The sequence below is a fragment of the Panicum virgatum genome, chromosome 1N (genome assembly GCF_016808335.1).
Source record: "Panicum virgatum strain AP13 chromosome 1N, P.virgatum_v5, whole genome shotgun sequence".
NCBI classification, from domain to species: domain Eukaryota; kingdom Viridiplantae; phylum Streptophyta; class Magnoliopsida; order Poales; family Poaceae; genus Panicum; species Panicum virgatum.
Window position 1 is genome coordinate 51,188,416 of NC_053145.1, and position 19,834 is coordinate 51,208,249.

General features: G+C 43.4%; 2 protein-coding genes across 3 annotated transcripts; both read left to right on the forward strand.

Moving 5' to 3' along the window:
* The first annotated feature begins 465 nt into the window (after positions 1-465).
* Positions 466-1,119, forward strand: LOC120653639. Its single transcript, XM_039931338.1, has one exon. It carries the CDS (start codon positions 466-468, stop codon positions 1,117-1,119), a length of 654 nt encoding a protein of 217 aa, XP_039787272.1.
* A 1,263-nt stretch (positions 1,120-2,382) lies between these two features.
* On the forward strand, positions 2,383-10,423 carry LOC120656505 (mucin-4-like). 2 transcript variants are annotated; one of them, XM_039934609.1, is made up of 5 exons: positions 2,383-2,638; positions 5,396-6,950; positions 7,312-8,025; positions 8,154-8,364; positions 9,732-10,423. In XM_039934609.1, exons 2-5 carry the CDS (start codon positions 6,183-6,185, stop codon positions 10,109-10,111), a joined length of 2,073 nt encoding a protein of 690 aa, XP_039790543.1. In that variant the 5' UTR covers positions 2,383-2,638; positions 5,396-6,182; the 3' UTR covers positions 10,112-10,423. The 2 variants fall into 2 exon arrangements, with proteins under 2 accessions (XP_039790543.1, XP_039790544.1); XM_039934610.1 differs by having other exon boundaries at positions 2,417-2,634.
* The last annotated feature ends 9,411 nt before the right edge of the window (positions 10,424-19,834 follow it).

Genomic DNA, 19,834 nt, shown 5'->3' on the forward strand with positions numbered 1-19,834 from the left:
CTAGATTTGGCGTGCCAATCCCCGTCCGCAACCATAGCGTTCGCGATAGAGAGTGCCGCTGCAGCAAAAAAAAAAAACTCTACACACGCTATAGCTTTTACCGTTTCATTTACCACTGCCGGTGCGGACAGCCTAAGGCTGCCCGCAGTGGTACCTGTAAAAGAAACGCTAAATAATATAGCGTGTGCGTATAGCGGATCGGAGCGCTGCAGCGGGTACGGTAAACGCATACGCCATTTCCCCGGACGGCTTCCAACATGCGATATGCAGCATGGTAAGGACGAGACGGTACACAGCCATGCGCGGGCCCCTTCGTCCTTTCGTGCCCTTCCCCAACCGCTCGCACCGGCATCCCTGGTCCTCCGCGTGCCCCGGCGGCGCCCCACCACCGTCCTTGCGGCCAGCGCGGTCTGCCGCGGCCGCTCCGCTCCGCAGCGGAGCTCACTGGCACTCGAGCTCACCGCCATGCCGCACCGCCACCGGGACCTGGCGCCACGCTCGCCGGCGGGAGAAGGGCCCGCGAGGGATTTGGCAAGGGAAGGCAACCACGCCGCGACCGCCGCCGACCCGCTGCCCACCATCGCAGCAGCCCCACACTGGCCCGCACGGAGGAGAGGAGAGGGAGGGAGAGGGCCGCAGCTGCCGCCGGCCCGCACGGAGTGTGCGCGCGCACGGGGCCGAGCAGCGGCGGTGTGCGCGCGAGCGCAAAGCAGCGGTGAGGCGGTGTGCGGCGCGGCGGCGCCTCTGCCCGACCTGTCCGCCGTCTCCTCCGCCCACGGCGGCGCCGCCGCCGGACCGCCCCGCATGCAGACGCAGCTCCGCACGCCATGGTCGCCCCTCTGCCCCGTGCGCAGCTCTGTGCGCGTCGCCGCTGGCCCGCCACACCGTCCCGCCGCGGCCCGCCGCCGCTGGGTCCCGACGCCGCCGCGCAGGCCGCGACCGCCATCTCGCCGCTACTGCTCCGCCTCGCCGGCGGCAAGAGGAGGGAGGAGGGCGCGCCGAACTCGCCGCCGCGTAGGCCGGGCTGCGACCGCCATCTCGCCACTGCTGCTCCGCCTCGCTGATGGCAGGAGGAGGGAGGAGGACGCGCCGGTGAAGAGAAGAGGAGGGCGGCGCTGATCCGGCCGGTGGATCTCGTCGGGGGCCGCCGCCGTGCGGGAGCAGGGGACGAGCCGAGTGCAGGGGAGGGGTGGGGAGCGGGGTGAAGATAGAAAAGGGGGAGGGAAAGAGAGTAAAATAGAGTATGACACGTGGGTCCCATGATTGGTAGTTGATATAGAGGATGAATGTAGAGTATGAATGAGTGCAGGAGAACTGGATTTAGAGTAGAGAATATCGATGACTATAATAAAATATTTCTTTTAGAAGATGAATTTAAAGTACGACGAGTGGACAGTCATATAGATGAGATTCTTTTACTACCCCACGGTCCCACCACCAGCTAGATGACCTGACCGCTGGCAGTAAAGCGCGCCCCACACGCCACGCCGCGAGTCCGCCACGCCAGGGCCAGGCAGCTGAGGGGTTGTTTGGTTCTAGGTGCTAAACTTTAAACTGTCTCATTCAAAAAAATCATGATATTTATTAATATTAAATAAATTCTGATTACAAAACTAACTGCAGAACTCTGGGGCTAAATTACGAGACGAATCTAACGAGGTATATTAATCCGTAATTAGTGGATGGTTACTATAACATCACTGTAGCAAATCATGGATTAATTAGGCTCATTAGATTCGTTTCGCAAATTAGCACTCATCTGTCAAAAATATTTTATAAATAAATTTATTTAATATCTCTAAATAATAAGATTCTCTTCGATGTGACATTGACTAAAAGAAATCCCGGAAACAAACAGGTCATGACTTGTGCAATCAAACCAAGCAACCACAAAATGCCAAACAAAAAAAAGTTCACGTGCCCCGGCAGCCAGCGACCCAGCAGGAAGCCCCAACATGAAGGCTTGTTTAGTTGCAGAGTGTAAAGTTTTTTAAAGAGAATTTTTCTACATTTGAAATACTAAATATAGACTAATCACAAAATTAATTACAGAACTCGTTTGTAAATCGCGAGACGAATCTAATGAGTCTAATTAATCTGTCATTAGAGGTTGTTTACTGTAGCAGCACTGTAGTAATTTAGCGTCTAATTATGAACTAATTAGGTTCATTAGATTCGTCTCGCGATTTACAGGCAAATTGTGCAATGTATTTTTTATTTCGTCTAGATTTAAGTCTCACGGTAGGTGTCAGATTTTTTTTTTGGAATTTTGAATTTGCAACTAAACAAGGGGGAAGCCTCCTGGGGCAGTTCGGTAACTTCGGGTCGACATGATCGAATGATCGATCGTCCTACAAATGAAAAAAAAAACCCGGGGACTTCGGGGCCACTCGAGTACCAAGGCTCCGAACCGCACGACGCCCATTTGGGTTCACGCTTCCCTGAACCCACAGCCCCCGGTATCCAACCCACTGCTGCTACTCGACCCTGCTAAAGCAGCGACGCCGCTCGCCTCCGCCCGAAACCCCTGTTCGATCCCCGTCCTCTCACCGCACGGAATCTCTCTCCCGGGCTGCGCGCGGGCGGGGACGCCGGATTCGGGATCATCCATCCGGGTGCGGCGGCGCTCCATCTGTAGGTGATATGGCAACCAGCACGCTCTAATCTTCCCTGCATGAATGGGAGTGTTTTTTTTCTTTCTTATGTATGGAAGTGAGTTGATTTTCGTTGGAGTAGTGGAGGGGCGGCTTGGGGGGCTAGCGATTGAGGTACCGAAATTTCGAGCGATCGGTGCGGCGAGGATTTTGAGCGGTAGTGTTTTGCCTACCCGAGCGGTTTAGATGGGGGTTTATGCGGCTGGTGTCGGCATCCAGGGATTTTCCTGCTTCGTGCTTCTTTTGTGCGGTCCAGCAGGAATGTTCGCTGGATGTGCATGAAGTGCTCGGTTTTGAATGCGGAGTATTTACTGGACCGTTGCACCTTTTCAATTTATAGGTAATAACATTTGTTTACTGCTGTGGTTGCGGGCTCCTTGATTTAGTGGGAACTTCAATTTCTTTCTAATTACTTTCGGTAGTGAACTTTATGAGTCTAACCTAGGCTTATGGAGCGATTGCTTTGCTTGATAAGGCATTTCTAATGGTAGGTGTTGCACATGTATGTCTTGTACTCCCCTTCGCGGAGTACACAAAGGTATTTTATTTTAACCTGGCTTTCAATCCTCATGTTCTGATAAAGTGATGACATACATTATTTATATGTACCAAACCAAAGTAGTTTGAAAGCATTTTTGAAATATGTATCTTGCTGTGTAGGCTTTTTTTACACTAAACATACTTATAATTCGAATTGTTGGCAAATATACAACCTTTAGCTTTTGCGAAACTAAATGCACCCGATGTTTTTGAATGGAGGACAAGAGTATATATGAACTATTCATTACGTAGACACTATAATGCTCATTACGTAGACACTATGCTGGACATCGCACAGCTACATGTGGACCCTAACAATAAATGGTCTTCTCACACAAGCTGTTGTTTAAAGCTCCGGATATTGTCCTACATGCAATGCAAATTTTTCTTTGATTTTTATTGGATTTCATGTGCAGTCATTGTACGGAATACACTGCACCAATCTATCGCATTCAACTACCCTTGATCTTAGCACTAATCCTACTTGTGATGCTAATAAATGCTATGTACATTGTTGATAAGAACCTATTGAATTTATTCTTTGTTGATCTTAGCATGTAATAGGACTAACTCTTTGTACGGAACCTCTCTCTTCTCCCTCTTAATGAAAAACGTGCTAAGGCACGGTCGTGAAAAGATAAGAACCTATTGAATTTATTCTATTGTGGAGTAGCATCTGCATTAGAGTGTCAATCTCATTCACGGCTCTACTTCACTTCTCACGTTGAATATAATTCAACAAACTGATTCCCCTGTACACCCATGGAATATATAAATGGGTGAACAGTCCACGTATACATAGTGGCCGACTAGTACATTTTCACCCTTCACACCACTAGTTCATGTAAATTGCTTGATCTTGTGAGATTTTATAATTACCTTTATCTACTTTCATGTAGAACTTGACAATGGGCATCCTCACATCAATGATTTGCACAAAGTTGGCCCCTAATTATCAAAGCTCCTGTAGTTGATGGCCACATGTTATGGTTTAAAATGGCTTCTGTTTTATGTTTCTGAATGTGGTCCTTGTGTTGCAAATGTTTGTTTTGGTCAATCATCTAATTCATCCATACTCTGATGTCAACAAAATAACCAAACTAGAAACCAACCATCTTATGTCTCACTTAATAGACACATGATTTGTGGGCATGGGGCAATTGTTGATTAAGTTGTCATAGTTATATTTTTGGTGTTAAAATACTTCTAATATACTTTTGATTACTATATTCTTGTTACTCCTTGTCTACAACTAGGACAATCATTATGTTCATAGTTTTCTGGACTTGTTAGAACGATATGTTTTTTTTGCTTATTTGTGTAACTGAATTGTCAAACAGCATGCTATAATTTTCTTCTGTACTTTGGAGCAGTGAATGCGTGATATGACACCATCTGCACATGAAATCTCTAAGGAATTTTCCATGCAAAGCATTCTAAAATAAATAAACAATTATATTTGCATGGCTCGTCAGGTGAATTGATTGAAGTAGTTTGTTGGGACTTTGCTATTCGTTTGTTTAGCATAAACACAGTTTTCTACTTTTCTCATGAGTTTCAGTTGACGAGGGCTTGCTATTTTCTTCAAGTTTTTTTTTCTCAAACGCGCAGGAGAGCTGTGCATCAATATATTAAGAAGAAGGGGGGGGGGGGGGGACAGCCCCCAGGTGTTACAGAGTTAAGGGCCTGTAACCCACCCTAAACAACCTTAAGAAAGCTTACAAAAAGGAATTGAAAGAAACTAGACCAAACGACATTAAGTACAGGACCACCTAAGTGGCTGGAGTTGCTAGGGCGTGGGGATAAGAAACTCCTCGAGCCCCAGCAATATACCACTGGTGCATCTCTTTGATGGTTGCAGCAAAACTGGCCAGGTTAGGAGAGATTCCATCAAATACGCAGCGATTGCGATGGTTCCAAATGGACCAGGCTCCTAGGATGATAATAGAATTAAACCCTTTTTGTCCTTGACCAGCAACTCGGTTGTTTGCATCAGCTCACCAATCCTTTTGATTTTTCAAGTGCCTTAAATAAACGTTCTGTAATTATATGTGTATTAAATTCCTTTTGATTTTTCATGTTAAGTAATATTGCTAGCACATCTTCTTAATCAGTATAAGAAATTGATCTTTCAATGATTGGTATAAAACGTGTCTTCCTACCATTGACATTTATGCTTTGTGCATTTATTTTCTATTCAGGATAACTGTGGCCCACTTTACCAGTGCTTATAGAAGTTGGGTTCATACCATGATACCAAAATAGAGTGAACTAATATTGTCATCTTTGTATTGTGACTTCGGAGGGGAAATCTAGTTCATGGCAACAGCATAATTTTCCATTTTGCCACCTGTTATTTGGGCTGAGACATTATGTATAGCAATGAAACCTGCAAGAGAACACATGAGCTTGAGAAACTTGAGATTGGCAGGAGAGGAGAAGAAGATAAAGCATCTTACAACCCTGAACTAGAAGAAGGTGAGTTCAGGAAGGATGAACCATTTTTATTTAAAAAGCTTGTTCGCAAGGATGTGGTTGCAAGTGTTGTAGAGTTGCATTCATCTGCTCAAGTGGCAATTAAAAATGGGCAAGTCAATACAAAGCGACCAATTTCACCTGAAAGAGGTTCCTATCAAGGAGGAGTTGCAAATACTGTTATGCCGTCTAAGTATAGTTCAATAAGGGATCAACCTGTTAATGTGAGGCAATCAAGTTCTCATAGATTATCCTTCTTCCTATATTAGATCAAAAGAAAGGCATGAACAAAGGGTGCGAAACTGTTTTAGCTACCATGATTATCATCATGTCCTGAAAAAGATTGATGAAGTTTGTTCGGAAAGGCTCAGTAAACTATTGTTACATCAGAATAAAGATCGCAAGGAATTCAATATTACTCTAAAGAAACTGGAATTCAAATTCTTCGAAGAACATGCTTGTTCCTATAGAGTCCATTATGAGCGTGTCATCCCAACAGCAAGATATCACAGGATGAAGCTACCAAAGCTAACTTTCTGCATTTTGCGTAAAGTTTTTCGTAGATATATGCAGTCCCAGATTATAAAATTTGTGAGGAGACAAATAAAGGATAGAAACAAAGAGAAGAGAATAAAAGAGCGATGGATATTTGAGGCTACAGCTGGCTACCTTAAGAAATGTTTTGATGAAACTTCCTTGGCATATTCTGGATTTGAGATGGAGAAATCAAATTGTCATGTGCATGCTTATTCTGAATGTGAACATCAGCTCAAATATTTGGACATGCAACCTCTAGCTATTGAAATTGAAGAAATTGCTTCCAGTAGAGAACTTGAAGGAAGCCATACAAATAAGGAGAGTGATATGTTTCAGACAGAGCCAGTTGTAGAAAACTTGCTAACACCACTAGAAACAAATGGAGGTGCAGAGCATTGTTCATCTGTTGATTCACTAGAAGAAATTGCTATTGTAGGCATGTCTTCTCAGTCCAACTATGCACCTACCATGGAGAGTGAAAAAGTTGGGACACAAGTCACCCTCTTGTCGCCACCACAAAACAAGGGGCAAATTATGGAGAGATCATGTTCTCAGTTTGCCATTGATGAAGCATTGGTACTTGATAAGGCAACATCAGCTGATTCAGAAAATGCAACTCAAGTCTTTGGAGAGAACCGAAGCTGCATAAGTCCCACTATTCATGAAAGCTCTTGTTCTAGGTCCCAGAGAAAATTTCCTCATGGGTCTGACTCTAATAATCATGAATCAACATTGTGTCATCAGGTATTTTAGCTCATAATCTTTTTTTTATTACTGTATGACAATCAACATTAAGTGTTGAGTTGGTTTGTGGGCTAGAGGAAATCACCATGAATCAGTGGGCAAAAACTTTTCCTTTTGTTTTGCATGCAAACATTTTGTTTTGATTATATCTTGATTGAGAGGTCATGTGTTGATTATAGTTTGATTGACGAGTCATGCTTACAAAGCTGAATCATCAGACAGCAAAATGTTACTTTGATCTCGCCCAAAATGGTATTGCAGTGAAGGCACAAATTATTACTAGTGTCTGACCATTACAGTCATTATTGCAATGAATGCAAGATCATAATTTCTACCATCATTTGACATAATTTCTCTGCAGGAATCTCAAGTGGAAAGGCTGCCTTCAGTTGATGTGAATCAAAGGCAAGAAGCTGATATTGCAGGTAGCAAGGAAGCATCTAGTGGTGACACCTCTTCCTTTGGCCAAGTCACTGAACAACGAAGCACCATTGCAACTTCATCAACATTAGTTCAACCTTCAACACAACCACAACTTTTTTTTGAAAACTGTACAGCGGGGGAAGCCCCCGCTGTGGTAACACAACCACAACTTTATGGTCCAACTTCTCAAAGTGCTGCCCAGCCGTATCAACCATCTGGTGTGAATACTTCAGTAAGCACTGGGTTAGACAGCCATGGGGCATTAAATTCTCAGATACAATCATCCAACCAGATGACACAAAGCTCCATGGTTGAGCATACGCCTGAAAGTGGGCTCCAGTCAGATCTAGTTACCAATGAGTTTACTCAACTGCTTATGTCAATTAGCAATCACACCTCTTCCAATACCCAAGTCACTGAGCAGCAAATTGCCTGTAATTCATTCTTAAGACAACAATATGGTGACCAGACCTGTCAAACTTCTACTCATCAGCACAGAGCATCAAATGTTCAGCGACAGTCAAACAACCAGACAACAACAGGCTCCACTTCTGGACTGCCTGAAAGTCGTCTTCAATCAGATCCATTAAAAATTGAAATCAGTCAACTGCTTATGCTGCTTGATATAATGACCAAGAGGCATCTATGTAAGGTTAGTTTCTCAATCTCTTCTATTAATTTCTTATATATCCTGTGTTCTTAACAGTCAAGTAACATATTGACATTGCGAACTCTTGTGGTGTTAGTATCTAATCAATGTTTCCGCTTGGATTTACTCAGCGGCAAAAAATTATCTCGGAGCGTCAAATGGAAATAGCTGAAGTTAAAAGGAAGTTTGATGAGCAATTCCATAATTTAGATATGGAAGTATTGCAGAAAAAGAAGCATATTGAGATACTCCAGGAAAAAATATGTAAGCAACAGATATTAGCGAAGACATTTCAGGTTGTACATAAGGCCTCTACTGGAGTTGCTTCACACAGTCAAATAGGTACACATTACTGATCATTACCTCTTTCTTAACAAACAAAAAAAAGTGCGCATACTGTTTTACATGAATTGGAGCCTTCATCTGCTGCCATTGTGCGTTCCATCAGAGATTGCATGACCCATTAACAAATAATTATGATTGATCAGTCCTGTCTTTTTATTAACCAAGTCTTATTGATTTCTTTGAGCAATATGATCAAGGTATTTTTCACGAAGATTTATCGATACGATCAGTAATGATGGATTTTCATAGATTAGAGGAAGCTTACATGTGTTTTCCTGTGAACATACAATTGGTTTGGTTGCAACAATGCACCTTAGTGAAATAATCAAAGCTGGCTATCGGTACGACATATCGGTAGATTTGGAGGAGCAAAACACCATTGCGGAGTAATACACACACTCACAACACATGATTAGCCTAAAATATCTCCAGAAGATCACTACTTACTAGAAATGTTTTACAGATAAACTAAATTAACAAATTATAATTCTGAGGATCAATTATCCTCTAATCTGAGCTATGCATATTAAGGATGTTGTGTTGTTTCTGTTTGATTTAACTGATGATAGGGCCATCATTTAATAAAGTTGTAATTTAATGGCAGTCAAGACTCAAGAGGATTTGAAGCCACACTTATGAACTTGGGAAATCCACTACTCTTACTAGTTAAAACATTTGTTCTATATTTTTTGCATTGGGGGTGATGAAAATATAAAACATCTGAATTTTTTTAGTGGTATAGAAATAATTTCTGTAAAGCACATGTCCTGTGCTTGGCTGGCTTATTGTCGATCAAAACGTAGTCAATAATCTGGAGTCATTCGTCAACAACTCCAATTGCTTGAATTTGTTGCCTAACTGCTCTAGCCAATCTATGTCCCTCCATAGTCCATACCACTGTTTTTATGGAACCAAAAGAATAGAACAGAAAATTTGTACCTTTAACCTTTTGGCATTGTGGTTCTTTCAATCTTGATAAATGAAAAAAAAAACTCACTTTACGTCACACCTTCGTGGCACTAGCGAAGTGCAACATTACAATCCCGCTTGGATCCAAACTATCAAAGGGTGTGGTTGGCATTCTGGTCATTTTTGTGGATATACTATCTTTTGATGTATTGGAAACTTCCTTTAGGGGAGTTGCATTCTATTTTGATTCAAATATTCATGAATCAGACTGATTTGCAAAGTAAAAAAAGACATTGTGAAATTATATCTTCTTGTCACTGATTGTTCAGACATGCAATTATGATAATATCATGTTTCTTATCCTACTCTGGAAGTGTTATGTTCTCGTCTGTAGATGGTTGTAGTAATAGATTCAATTTTGTCCAATCCTGTTGATGTGCTCACCTTTGTATTAGGTGCACCTACGAGAGAGTCTAATCAGCTATCAGGGCAGCAAGTTCTACAGTTTTCTTCATCAGCAACCATGTACCAGTCACCTCAACATGCAGCGCAACCATCCACAAACAACTTCCTGAGACAGCCCGTTATGACCTCGCCACAGGCTGTAGCTAACACATCTGGCACTGGCAGATCTGCTACTAGTTTAACACATGCTCCAAGTGGTCTGATGGGCGCTGGAGTTGCATACCATTCACCTCCACCTCATCTTCGAGCCTTTGTAAATATGTTGCAACCTTCTCATGGTGGTGGTGCATCTATGATAGCTCTTAGGAGCATCCATAATGCATGCAACCTGACTGTCTACCCGTGGACTTCAGCTGACTTAGAAAGTTAGAAGTCGTGTTTCCTCTTGGACTTTGATGAGAGAGCGGCTGAACTCAATAATTGTTCGGTATGCATGATGTTCATCAGATTAACATGTCTGTTGATTCAGCACTTTGTTCCTCAGTAGTTGCTGACTGATCAGTCACTGCGTATGTTTCTGGTTAAACTCTATCGTGAAACCAGAATTTTGCAGCTGACCCTGGTTCTCTGTTCTCCGGACTGGAGTTCGATTTAACTCGTTCAACTAGATGTCGCATGTCGGTAAATGTACCTTAATAGTTTGGAGTCACAGAAGACATAAGAAAGTTTCTTCTAATTTTTACCTGAGTTGTGCTTTTGTTTCTCTCAGTAGCCAGCATTCGACATCATTTGCAGACATATCTACGCCCCTACATGCTGAGGCAGGGCCCTGCACGAACCATTAATAAGAAAAAGAAAATCTGGAAGGAGAGCCCATCCTCGGCACGAGTTTGCCTGAGAGCCCGTTTAGTTTCCAAAAAAATTTGAGTGCTACAGTAACTAACAAGTTTGACTACTAATTAGGAGTATTAAATGTAGATAATTGACAAAACTCATTCCACAATCTCCGGGTAAAATTGCGAGATGAATCTTTTAAGTCTAATTTGACTATGATTGAACAATGTCATGCTACAGTAACGAATCTCTAATGACAGATTAATTAGTCTTACTAGATTCGTCTCATGATTTTCCGTTCATCCATGTAATTAGTTTTATAATTAGTCTATATTAATACTTCTAATTAATGATCAAACGTTATCTAAAACTTTTAACCCAAAAAATTTTGGAAACTAAACTCCCCCTGAATGTTTTCTGGCGCTTCTGGCGCACGAGTTTCAAATCTGGTCATCTTTATGATTTAACAGGTTGCTGATCAGCGCGTGAAAAATAATGGGTTGAAACTTGCAGATGGCGATCGATCGTTTCATCATCATCCCTTGCAGCCATGCTACAGGCGGCATCTTTAGAAATTGTGGCCTCTAATATCGCAGATTGATCGAACCCCGTGGTCCATTCGATACCTAGAGAACCAGATGCACAAGTGCAGAACAACTGAAAAAAAAAAGAACGTAGAGGATCACAGCCTTCACAGGTACTAGAGGTGAGCTCTGCAAGCACGAAATGGCCTTTGGCCGTGTTTGGTTAGGCCAATTTTTCGGCCTTTGATCACTAATTAGAGATATTATATAAAATCTAATTATGAAATAATCTTCACAATTATGATACTGTAGTATGTGCTGTAGCTAATAAGATCTTTGACAGCATGATTTGAGGGTGATTACTGTAGCATAACTGTAGCCAATCATGGTGGAACTTGACTCATTAGATTCGTCTCGAAAAGTTACACCCATCCATGAAAAAATTTCGCAAATAAATTTCATTTAGTACTTCATATGTGTATTCGTCTTTTTGCGAGAAGTTTTACCAAACACGGCAAAAACTTCCAGAATTTTTGACAATTCCGCTGCGACATTGCAGCGCCCTACACGACAAGTTCTTTCCAGAAACTCGACGTCCTGGACAAACTCTGAACATAGCAATGCCGTGTCGTCCATTCCCGTGGTTGGTCCCGCAGACCCGCACAACACAGGCATCGCATGGCATCCATCCACTTCCGATCTCGGTCCACTTCCAGAAACTTCCATACTTTTTGACAAGGCATCGCACGGAATGCACTGCAACCCTGCAAAAGTAAAAATTAGCAAAAGATGGCGATTGGGTTGGTGGCGATCGACCGACGCCATGAATACACTGGGCCTGGATCTGGACACTCTACTGTCTACTGTACTGTACTGCTACTACTAGTAGTAACAACTCTCGACAGGTGGCCGGCTTAAAAAAGGAGAGCGAAAAGAATCGTTACGTTATCCCGATCTGCGGCAAACTCTTCCCAGGGTGGTTGAATCTTCGCATGGCCCTACGGTATCCACTGTCAGACTTCTTCACAGCAGCAGCTATCTTGGCTTAGCTTCCACAGGTGCTGAGCTTATTACGTCTCTATACGACCCAGCTCCTTGCTTAATCCGGAGGCTAAGCTCCCCCGGCAACTTTTCTTTGCATGGCGTCACGAACGCAAACGAATTGCTGATCTCTCGATCGAGTTCGTCCAAGCGCCTGCAGAAACTGTCCCAACGACCAAGCGTTCAAGTGGTACTCTCTACGTAGTCCGATTCCTGCATGCGTTTAAGTGTTCTTCTCTCGGCCAGATCACTACTGTACTGCAGCTATCTCCCGTAGTCGTTGTCAGCGCGTGCGTGCGTACTGCGTACACGCTGACGGAGCAGTTGAGGAGGCCCCTGACTTCTGTTGCTCGGTCTGTTCACCATCGCCATCAATTGCCTTCAGTTTCCATGGGCGCTCAGCTCCATCAGAAAGCGATGCGCAGGCTACTACTAACTACTACTCGACTGATCATTGTTACGTGCTCCATCATCTTTGGTTGCACGCAAACTCTCTGATAAAGGGGGCTTCTGCTTCGCTGCAACTTGATACCACTTCTAAGTTCGGTCCACGCCAACTCCATTATTTCCCCTTTTACGCAACCAATCGCTGAACAATTCCTTTGCGCCAGATAAGCATCAAACTGACGGTAATTGAGATGGGACCGTAGGTAATTTTGTACATTTTTTAGACCAACTAGTTTGGTAGAGTAGCAGGGTTTTTCAAAGGGCCAGATTAAGAGTTCTGGGTCAAACTTCCTTGCTCAGAAACTCCAATTCTCTAAACAGACAAAGTTCAGAAATTTTTAAAGGGTCTGTTCAACGCAGATGGGGTCAGCACTTTCTGTGGAAATTTTCTTGAGACCCTATCTGAATTTTTGGTGGGAAGGGAAGGGACAAGGGAGCATTCACGCACGGTCTGGGACGAACAATGTGTAGGCTGGCTGATCGCTCTCTTCTGCCGTCGTAGTGGCGTAGTGGTTGAAACCAATTCAACAACAGTTCAGCAATAGCAATCTGATCGAACTTTAGGTCAACCGGACATCCCTTTCTCACCAACCTTACCAGAGAGAGAGAGAGAGAGAGAGAGAGAGAGAGATGCATCTCATCTAAATGGGCTCCTGATGCATAGACTAATTAACGTTAGTTCTTGTTTGGTAGATGAAAGGAACGCATGCCTTACTCGATCTGCTCGTCCATCTGAATTCTGTAGAAGAAAGCAGCAGCTAGCGCTGTGGTTCGCAGATGGGGATTTACAGTCTTGATCGTCTGTGGTTTGTTATGATCACCATGTACGGCTGTACTACTGCTTATTGGTGTTCTTGATGGGTGATTATCGTCCATCATTGCGGCGAGATCATGGCATGATGATGCATGTTACCAGCACGATTGGTTGTTAGCTGCATATGTCATCTATAATAAGGGCACATGCATGGTGTGCCAAACATTTATTGCGCAGAATATATGCATGATACTTTCCTTTAAAAAAAAAACTATGCATGATACTTTGATGCACCTCTCTCCACGACGACAAATTCCTTTTTCCTGAGAGAAATCTAGCATGGTTTTCCCTGAAATTTTACAACAATAAAGGGCCTGATTGGAAAGGGGGGGTTTCTCTAGGAAATTTAGTGATTTAAGTCTACTAGTAGTTTGTATTGAATTCTAGGGATTTGGATCCAACCCCCCCCCCCCCCCCCATTTTGAAACAAGGCTGCATTGGTAAATACCAAAAATTTTACAATACAATTTTCAAAGCTCTAATGGAAATATCTTGTTGTGTTAATTTTCACAGCTCTAATGGAAATATCTTGTTGCATAAACACTTCCAGTACATGTATTATATGTTACAGATCCTTAATAGTTCTGTTTTTTTTTTAAAAAATAAAAAGGTAGGAGGATTGCATATTAATATCTCTGCTGTCTGTACACATCACCAACAAAATAATTTTGTCCTAGTAAACTTAATCCCATAGACAGGTTCATCCTGTCTTCCTCTCAAAAAGAAAAAGAAAGAAAGGGGCTTACATGTACAAGGTTTGTAGTGTTATACCACTTCTTTGCCGGCTCGCAAGGAGAAATTTTGAACTGACAATTTGCTGGTCAAAACATAAACAAAACTACAAAAACTGAGGGACCGAAAAGGCGACCAGAGGGGGGTGAATGGGAGGCTATTAAAACTTTCGCCGAAGCAAAAGTACGGCCTATCTCCCAATTGCGCACCCAACCCCTAGAGTTCCAGATGAAGTGCGGAATAGTTATGGAAGAGCTAAACCAACACAAATAGACCCTAGGAGCGAGCGAGATAAAACACGGAAGCGAACGAGAAAATCTGCAAACCTCACAGCCAGGGACCGGTCAGACCGGTGCAGCACCCCGGTCAGACCGGTCGACACAGGTCAGACCGGTTGCTCCCAGAGAGCCCGTGAACAAGGCTTCAAATGTTGAATCTTGAGCAAACGAAGTCCAAATCCAACGAAACTTGGAGGATACCTTCACAACTGTCCCGTGAACATATCCCCAAGAGATCTCTCCCAAAAGATTAAAGGAATTTGAGAATTCGAGGGAAAATCAAAGTGGATTGGGATTTACTCAAGAACGAGAAAAACTCCAATTCGTGAGAACTCGCGATTCCAGGGGGTTTGGCACTAGGATAGATGGATTAGAATCGTCACAACGAGTTCAGCAAAACACGAATCCAAGGGCTTGTCTCCTTCAAACACAAAACACACCAAAAGAGGAGAATTCGAGCCAAAAAACGCAAGGGAGGAAAGGGAGGACGAAAACTCAGCACAAAAGAGTGAATCTTAAACCGATTTCATTCATGAATCTTAGAGGAATTCACCTATACAAAGCTAGAGCCTACCACCCTATCATCCACCCTCTTGATTAGAGAGATTAGCTATAACCAAATTCTCCTTTGCGTTGGAGACCTTGGCCCTAACCTGGAGCAGGAGGAAGGGGAAGGAGAAAACAGAAAAGGACTCAAGAGACTAAACTCCCACGGGCAGGTGAGAGGGGACTTAAATACCCCAGCCGCGCCCAGACCGGTCAGACCGGTCGGAGCTGTAGAACCCTATACACGATCTCATCTGACAGATGAGGTTCTTTCTTCGAAACGAAGTCTTCTCCGCGATGCCGCCATGTCGATGAAGATCCGATCCGCGGTTTTGGAGGGTCCGCGAAACCCGGGTAGGTGGCCGGTTTTGAGAAAACTGCCAAAACTCCATGCGCGGAAAGATTCCCGCCTCCACGCCGTGGCCCTAGACGCCGTTCCCGCCTCGGCCTTCTAACGGCCCTAGACGCCGCCCGACGCCCGTTACCTCCTCGCCCACAGCGAGGCCCTAGACGCCGTCGACGCCCGTTTCTCCGCCAGTCCCGAGACCGACGCCCGTGCCTCCACGACTTGGCGTCTTCAACCGCCGTCCACCAGCTTGGGCGCCACAGCTGCCGCCCGGCCTGAGCTCCTCCACGGCAACTCTCCGTCGACACTTGACGCCCGTGTACCTGCAACCAAAGACCAAGCACACGATCACACCGCACGGTTTACAATTCACTCATCACAGCCAGGAGTGAGTACTGCTCATTCCTCAATCTCCTCCTTGATGAGTGCATTGTCAACACACCACCTGTAACTAGAGAAGTGAATAATAAAAAGTGGCAAGAAAAAAAGTGAAGAATTCAAGCAAGTGACAAAAAGCTCAGAAAGGCAAGAACAGTCACTTACTCAAGCAAAAATTGATTCCCTAAGACAAGGACAACGGCTCGACGCAATCGATCAAAAGTCAAAACATGACTCCTCAAAGACAGAGGTAAAGCTCGACGCAGTCATGCAAGAAGCGGAGGGAAAGCGAGGAAAAATCAGGAGCCAAAAACAAAGTAGACACTCCCCATGCAAAGCCTTTCCCTCCCACAAGTGCAACTCTCCCAAAATGATGCACTCTCAAAGCCCTGTGCGCAACAAGTTTTTCAAAAATCAAACAAGTCTCAAGTCTCCCCCTTGTTCGATCACTTCTCCCAAAAATTCTCCCCCTTGTTGGCACATTCACACATCAAGCCTAAAATATGCCTAAATCTCCCCCTAAAATCATGCTATGCAATGAATGTCGTGCAGAGGGTATAAGTGAAACATTCAGGCATACAAAGATATGATCATCTAGTGACAAACATGTGTGCTTCATAAACAGGAACTGAATCTAGCTCAACAGAGTATATCAATCAAGTCTAGAGCTAGCAAGTTCAGTTCAGCAAAAATAAAAGCATCACCCATGATCTAGCAACAGCAAGTAGGAAAAAGAAAGCAGTGCTTACCAAACTCATACAGGGTGATCCAAAGCAGCCAATATATTTTATCATGAATCAATTCTGCATCTCAAAACTTGCATTTGAATAAAAAGTTAACAGGTTATATCAAGCAAGTGATTCTGCCAGGGGTTGAAAGCTTGTCATGCTTTACTTAGCAGCGAGACCAAGCCTATGCCAAGGGCAGTCAGAAGCTTAAGGCACTCGCTTCAGTCATGCACAGCCTTGCCCGGGTTCTCACTAGTGCTATGTGAGCCGTCCCGAAAGCTCGATCAGTGCGACAAACAATCCCACCTGGATCTTTTCATTCCATTTCAGATATATATTAAATAATTTTAACAATTTTAGCTCATGTCAAAGATTAAAAGCCACACTAGCATGAATAGGATAGCAAAGCGTATCAATACAACCTAACATGCCAGTAGTCAAGACAGGGTGATCATGTTTTCAGATTTTCAAATCAAAATAGCTTAGCTCAGTTGATATGACATATACTGAAGAGCAAGCCATACATGATCAAGTCTAAGAAACTACACTAGCAAGCACTAGAGGATCATAACAGTGTATACAAGAATGCCAGTATAGTGAAGCAATGCGAAATGCAAACATGTACAATGCAAATGCATCTATCAGAAGCTAGAAAGCGAAGAGAAACAAAAATAAAGACCTACAAAAAACTAACCAAAGAGTGTACGCATCTAGGCCCTCAAGGTATGTTTCAGTGATTAATGACAACTATTATTGTGACTAATGAGTTTGTGCAGCTTAATAGTTCATTATCGCTCATTTGGTCATATGTCAAAAGAGACCCCTCAATTTCATTATCCAAAAAGGTGATCTCGGTTTTCAACTCTAATATTTGTCAAGACTAAGGATCTTTCTAGTCCTAAGTGTCATAAGGTTGAGAAGGACACTTAGGTTAGTATAGGTTTTATAGTTTTGTAGTGATCGCACTATTAAGAGGGATTAAGGCCAAGTAACTTGAGCATGGACATGGTCAATCAAAAATGAATGCACACTATGGTCACTCAGGTTCCTAGAAGTTCAAATAAGTGGCTTTCAACTTATATCTCAAGAATATTTGGATTTCATTCAAGACTCAAATCAGAAAAGGCAAAATCAGAAAAAGTCTTTAACACCGGTTTAACCGACGCTCTCCCTTTTCTATACGTCGGTTAAACGAAGTCAGCAGAGTCTGGACAAGTCAATACACCGGTTAAACCAACGTGTTTGAATTTAACGTCGGTGCATTAGTCCAGAGTTGGTTTTTCCAGGGAAATTCAAGTTCTATACACCAGTTAAACCGACGCTGTTTGAATTGGAACATCGGTGCAATTGGCCAGTGAGATGGTTTTTCCAGGGATTTCTGAAGTTGTTCTCACCGGTTAAACCGACGATGATTTTGAGTTAACGTCGGTGCAGTTGTCCAGAGACTTGGTTTTTCAGTTGATCAGTGGACAACTACACTCACCGGTTAAACCGATGATACGTCGGTTAATCTGCCCAAGTTGTAACGGCTAGTTTTTCAGAAGGGGCAGTTTACATTCATCGGTTAAACCGACGATGACTATTGGAGGTACGTCGGATTAACCGGCGCTATGCAGTTTTCTGGCAGTTTTTCTCCAACGGCTCTATTCGTGTGAGCTGCCTATATATACCCCTTCAATAGGTCATTTTGCCACTCTTGACACCAGGCAACATCCATACACTCATACTATAGTCAAGAGCCACCTTGAGCTTCATCTTTCACATACTTGTTCATTCAATCAATCAAGAAGCAAGACTAAGGACTTGAGTAGAGAGAAGCTTGTGTGCATCCGTTCTTGGTGATCGGTTCTTGCTCAAGTGAAGGCCCTAGCTTGTTACTCTTGATGATTGGCATCACCTAGGCGATCTTGGTGATTGGGGTATTTCTCGCGGAGCTTGCCAAGGATTATGGGAGCCCGGAGAAGAAGATTGTACGTGGCTTGAGCTCCACCACGCCGGGATGGTGAACGGAGACTCTTAGTGAGCGCCCAAGTCTCGGTGACATGGGAGGTGACAAGACTCTTAGTGAGTGTCACAACGTGGATTAGGGGTGTGTGCCAACACATCGACACCACGGGAAAAAATCCGGTTGTCTCTAGCCCACTCTCTTATTTCAAGCACTTACTTTCATGCAATCTTTCATGTGCTTGACCTTAGAGATCATAGCTTAGCTCTACCTTGCTTAGTTTCATATCTTTGTTAGCTTGTGTAGTTTGCTTTGTTAGCTGGTTGGTGAATTGAGCCTTACTAGCATTGCATAGGTTATGGTTGTTTTAATTATCTTAGAAATTTGAAAAAGGCCCAATTCACCCCCCTCTTGGTCCATCGATCCTTACAATTGGTATCAGAACCTCATTGCTCATTTGGATCATTAGGCTTCACCGCCTAGAGCTATGGCCAAGATGAGTGGTTCGCCGCCTCACTTCGAGGGCAAGAACTTTGCCTATTGGAAAGTTCGCATGGCCGCATATCTTGATGCGATTGCCCCCGAAGTGTGGTTGGCAACAAAAACCGGGTTCACCGGAACTCCCACCACGGAACAACTAAAGTGGAATGCAAAGGCTAGAAATGCAATTTTCGAAGCCATTAGTGAGGAAGTCTTTGCTAAGGTAAATGGCATGGACTTTGCAAGTGATATATGGAAAGAGCTAATTGAAATTCATGAAGGCTCCACAAAAGTCCGTGAATAAAAATATCACTTGTTTAGAGCAAAATATGATTCTTTTAAAATGCTTGTTCATGAAAATTACAATGATATGTATTCCCGCTTGAATGTCATTGTCAAGGACATTAATGCTCTTGAAGTTTCTAAAATTGACAGTGGCTCCATCAACCGCAAGATTCTCATGCTTCTTCCGAAGCCCAAGTACAATATTATCAATGTTATGCTTCAAAAGGAGAATCTTGATACAATGGAAGTAGGAGAGCTTGTGGGCGAAATTCGCGCTCATGAAATGAGTATCCTTGGTACGACCGAAGAGCCAACAACAAGCAAATCAATTGCTCTCAAAACCAAGGCCAACAAGCACCGCAAGCTCAAGATGGTCAAGCAAGAATCTAGCTCAAGCAATGAAGAAGAAGATCATCATGAAACCTCATCCGATAATGAAGAAGATGGGGAACTTGCTCTCATGATGAGAAAGTTCACACGCTTGAGCGACAAGATAAACAAGAAGGGGGGTTACAACTTTGACCCCAAAAGAAGGATGTTCCGGTATAGGGAAGATGTCAAGTACAAAACATGCTACAATTGTGGGGGAAAAGGACACATCTCTTCCGATTGCCCCAAGCCGGACAAGAGAAAGAAGGACAACAAAGGCAAACATCGCCATGATTCAAGCGATGATGAAGAGGATGAGAAGAAAAACAAGAACAAGAAGCTTGGGAAGAAGAAGAGCCATGACAAAAAGACCAAGCTCTTCCCAAAGAAGAAAGGGTACACCAAG

What these genes read in the sequence shown, in the direction of transcription:
- LOC120653639 (XM_039931338.1), top strand. Translation starts at nt 466, where the DNA reads ATGCCGCACCGCCACCGGGACCTGGCGCCACGCTCGCCGGCGGGAGAA.
- LOC120656505 (XM_039934609.1), top strand. Translation starts at nt 6,183, where the DNA reads ATGAAGCTACCAAAGCTAACTTTCTGCATTTTGCGTAAAGTTTTTCGT. An exon ending in CCAAGAGGCATCTATGTAAG is followed by an intron (nt 8,026 to 8,153) that starts GTTAGTTTCTCA and finishes GGATTTACTCAG; the next exon opens with CGGCAAAAAATTATCTCGGA. An exon ending in TGCTTCACACAGTCAAATAG is followed by an intron (nt 8,365 to 9,731) that starts GTACACATTACT and finishes CCTTTGTATTAG; the next exon opens with GTGCACCTACGAGAGAGTCT.